The 3,373-nt window shown below is 27.7% G+C and overlaps 1 protein-coding gene across 1 annotated transcript; it reads left to right on the top strand.

Annotated features, from left to right (window-relative positions):
- The first annotated feature begins 576 nt into the window (after positions 1-576).
- LOC108571610 (tetratricopeptide repeat protein 8) lies at positions 577-2,702 on the top strand. The gene is made up of 8 exons (XM_017933685.1): positions 577-675; positions 751-943; positions 1,033-1,165; positions 1,248-1,392; positions 1,486-1,910; positions 1,982-2,153; positions 2,309-2,515; positions 2,586-2,702. Exons 1-8 carry the CDS (start codon positions 577-579, stop codon positions 2,700-2,702), a joined length of 1,491 nt encoding a protein of 496 aa, XP_017789174.1.
- The last annotated feature ends 671 nt before the right edge of the window (positions 2,703-3,373 follow it).

Raw genomic sequence — 3,373 nt, 5'->3', positions numbered from 1 at the left:
TAACATGAACAAGAGATAAAGAAAATTTGCTATATAAACATATTTTGATCTTTTTTCCTCAAATTTTAAAATATATAAAATTGATTGAAGTTATAAGATAGTGGTTTGTTATTTTCAAAACAAAATTCATTTATATAAAAATTATGCTTTCATTTTGAAGATCAATCCTGGTGATTAGAAATATATGTAGCAAAAAAGTATGAAAAATAGTAATATAAATGTATGGTGGTAAAATAAGTTACTTCATTATGAATGAGGAAGTAATTTATTAAATTATAGATTAATATGAATTGATATAATTGTAAAATATAGTCAATAAATACTATATTTCATTTTCTACATGTTTTAACTTTATAATACAAAACTATGAAAAAAGTATATATTGTTTTACTTCTAGTCCATACAGACAGGGTTGTAAGCAAAATAATCAATAATCTCATGCATGGAAAATTCGTTTATCTTCATGTATAGTTAGATAATAGGTATAATAGTATGGTCTGCTGAAATATTACACTTTACTTTTATAACTTAATTAACATTATTATGCTTCCTTTTTATTGAGGTTTTTCTTTAATTATGGAATTATTCAAAGCTTTAAGTCTATTTAATCGAGGAAAATATGAAGAATGTGCAACAATATGTACAAATTTATTAAGAAAAGATCCTCTTGATCAGGTATAAATATGTTGTCTATTGATTTATAGTAACAGTCTGTACATTTTTGTAAAAGTATAATGTCCTTTATTGCAGGCTGTATGGGTGCTAAAAATGCGTGCTTTAACATTACAAGTATACGTAGATGATATAGAAGGAGAAGAAGAAGGGATAGCTGAAAGTCTATTAGACAATTATACAATATCTGCTATGCCTAGACCAGGAACATCTTTAAAAAATCCTGGTACTTCTTACACTGGTCAATCTCTTCGACCCAAAACACAATCAGGTTCACTTATTAACATTTAAAACAATTTAAAACAATCAAAAGAAAATAAATACATAATTGTAATATAAAACCATGATAACACTTCAAAGGTAGACCACTCACAGGTGTTGTACGACCAGCTACTCAATCTGCTATGTCACAATCAATTGAACAAACTCTAAGAACACCCAGAACTGCTATGACAGCTAGACCAATTACTGCAAGTTCTAGCCGTAATGTTAGGTATACACATACTTTTACATTACCAAATAATAGAATTTCAATTCAAATTTTCAATGGACTATAATACAGATAGATTATGTAGATTAGGTACAGCATCCATGTTAACAGAACCTGGAGGACCTTTTATACAACTATCACGATTGAATATTTCTAAATATGCTAGTCAATCAAGTATTGCTAAACCACTATTTGAGTACATATATTATCATGAGCATGATGTAAGATATGTGAGTATATATACATGCTTTTATTCAACGTTTGTAATTAATAAGAAATATTAATGCTGTGTATTTTGTAAACTATTATAACACTACACATAGGCATTGGATTTGGCTGTTCAAGCCACACAGGTTTGTCAGTATAAAGATTGGTGGTGGAAAGTACAACTTGGAAAATGTTATTATACTTTAGGATTGGTAAGAGATGCTGAGCAACAATTTAAATCAGCACTGAAAGATTGTAAAACTATAGAAGTCGTCTTGAGACTGGTTAGAGTTTATATTAGAATTGATCAACCATTGGCAGCTTTGGATGCATGTAAGAAAGGTCTTGAATATTTTCCCAATGATGTAAGTATCCTTACTGAAATGGGACGTATATTCAATGGCCTAAATAATACGAGCATGTCGTTGAAATATTATAAAATCATTGCTCAAGAGGATGCTTCTCATACAGAAGCAATAGCTAGTATTGGAATGCATCATTTTTATAATGATCAACCAGAATTGGCATTGCGGTATTATAGGTAAAGACAAACACAGACATAGGTACTTAAAAATAATTGAAAATATAACTTTACCTTATTTATTCGAATAGACGATTATTACAAATGGGTGTATACAACACTGAATTATTTAACAATCTTGGACTATGCTGTTTTTACGCGCAACAATTTGATCACGTTATATCTTGTTTTGAAAGAGCAATCAGTCTTTCCACAGATGAAAATATAGCAGATGTGTGGTATAACATTTCTCACATTGCTCTTGTACGTATTTTTTGACATTTAATTTTATTGATCATAATTAAACCTATGTCTTTGATAAAATTTTTATAAAAAGAAGTTTGTAAACTGTTAATTGACCTATACATAAAATTTATTACTAATTATTAACGAATATTTTAAAATATTTTTTATTTCAGACTGTAGGCGATATGACAATGGCGGAAGAATGTTTGAAACTAGCTATTGTTAGTGATAATAAGCATGCCTTAGCATACAATAATCTCGGAGTCATACAAATACGAAATGGAAATGTAACAGCGGCAAGAACATATTTTCATGCTGCTGCTAATATTGCTAATTTTATTTATGAACCTCATTTTAACAGTGCTTATTTAGCTTATGAGGTAACATATAATAATGTTATATTCTAGTTTTATGAAACATTATGTTCCCATTATTTCAAAACTTTCGTAGGTTGGAGATCTTCAAACAAGTTACATAGCTGTTCAAAAATCTTTGAGTGCACATCCTAATCACTGTGATAGCAAAACACTTTTGAACAAATTAGAAAGGTACTTCTCGCACATGTAATTGCACCTCGATAAAAAAAGAAGAAAGAATTTATCCACATTGTGTAAAATGTATTATTTTATTGGTGTTTGATTTCAATTTTACAACTATTATTATGTACATAATATATATGTGCAAAAAGTACAAATTATATGACCCGATACTGATTTTTTCCTTAATACCTTTAAATGACTGACAAATAAGTGAATATTTTAACAGGAATGTTGAGATAAAAACGGTTGTTAATGACCGTAGTCTTTTAAACTGTACATTATACACATTAAATGATAATAATTTAAAAATGAACGCTGTAGAAATTGTTTTCTGCATCTCACCATCTAGTTTTCTTTATCACGTTTATATATAAATATATAACAATCTGATAATAATTTACTTAAATATTACATCTTATTTTATACCTATATTAATATGCTTTGTATGTAGGTAATCATAATTGACATACACACTTATGATTTTCTAAAATGCATAATAATAAATAACATATGCATCTACAGTAATAAGTTTTATCTACTAATTTTAATATGAAACTTACTTAATTGAACTTTAAGAATTTCGAATGTGTCAGCAATATGCTTTACTCAATTTTCTATTCTTCCTTTACTTTGTGCAGAAATATGGAACAATGTACAGCCTTATTATTGTAATTAATTTATATTTTATTTTATGAAATA

The sequence above is a fragment of the Habropoda laboriosa genome, unplaced genomic scaffold (assembly GCF_001263275.1).
Source record: "Habropoda laboriosa isolate 0110345459 unplaced genomic scaffold, ASM126327v1 scaffold40, whole genome shotgun sequence".
NCBI classification, from domain to species: domain Eukaryota; kingdom Metazoa; phylum Arthropoda; class Insecta; order Hymenoptera; family Apidae; genus Habropoda; species Habropoda laboriosa.
Note: the sequence above shows the minus strand (reverse complement) of the source record. Positions and strands in the feature narration are given on the sequence as shown.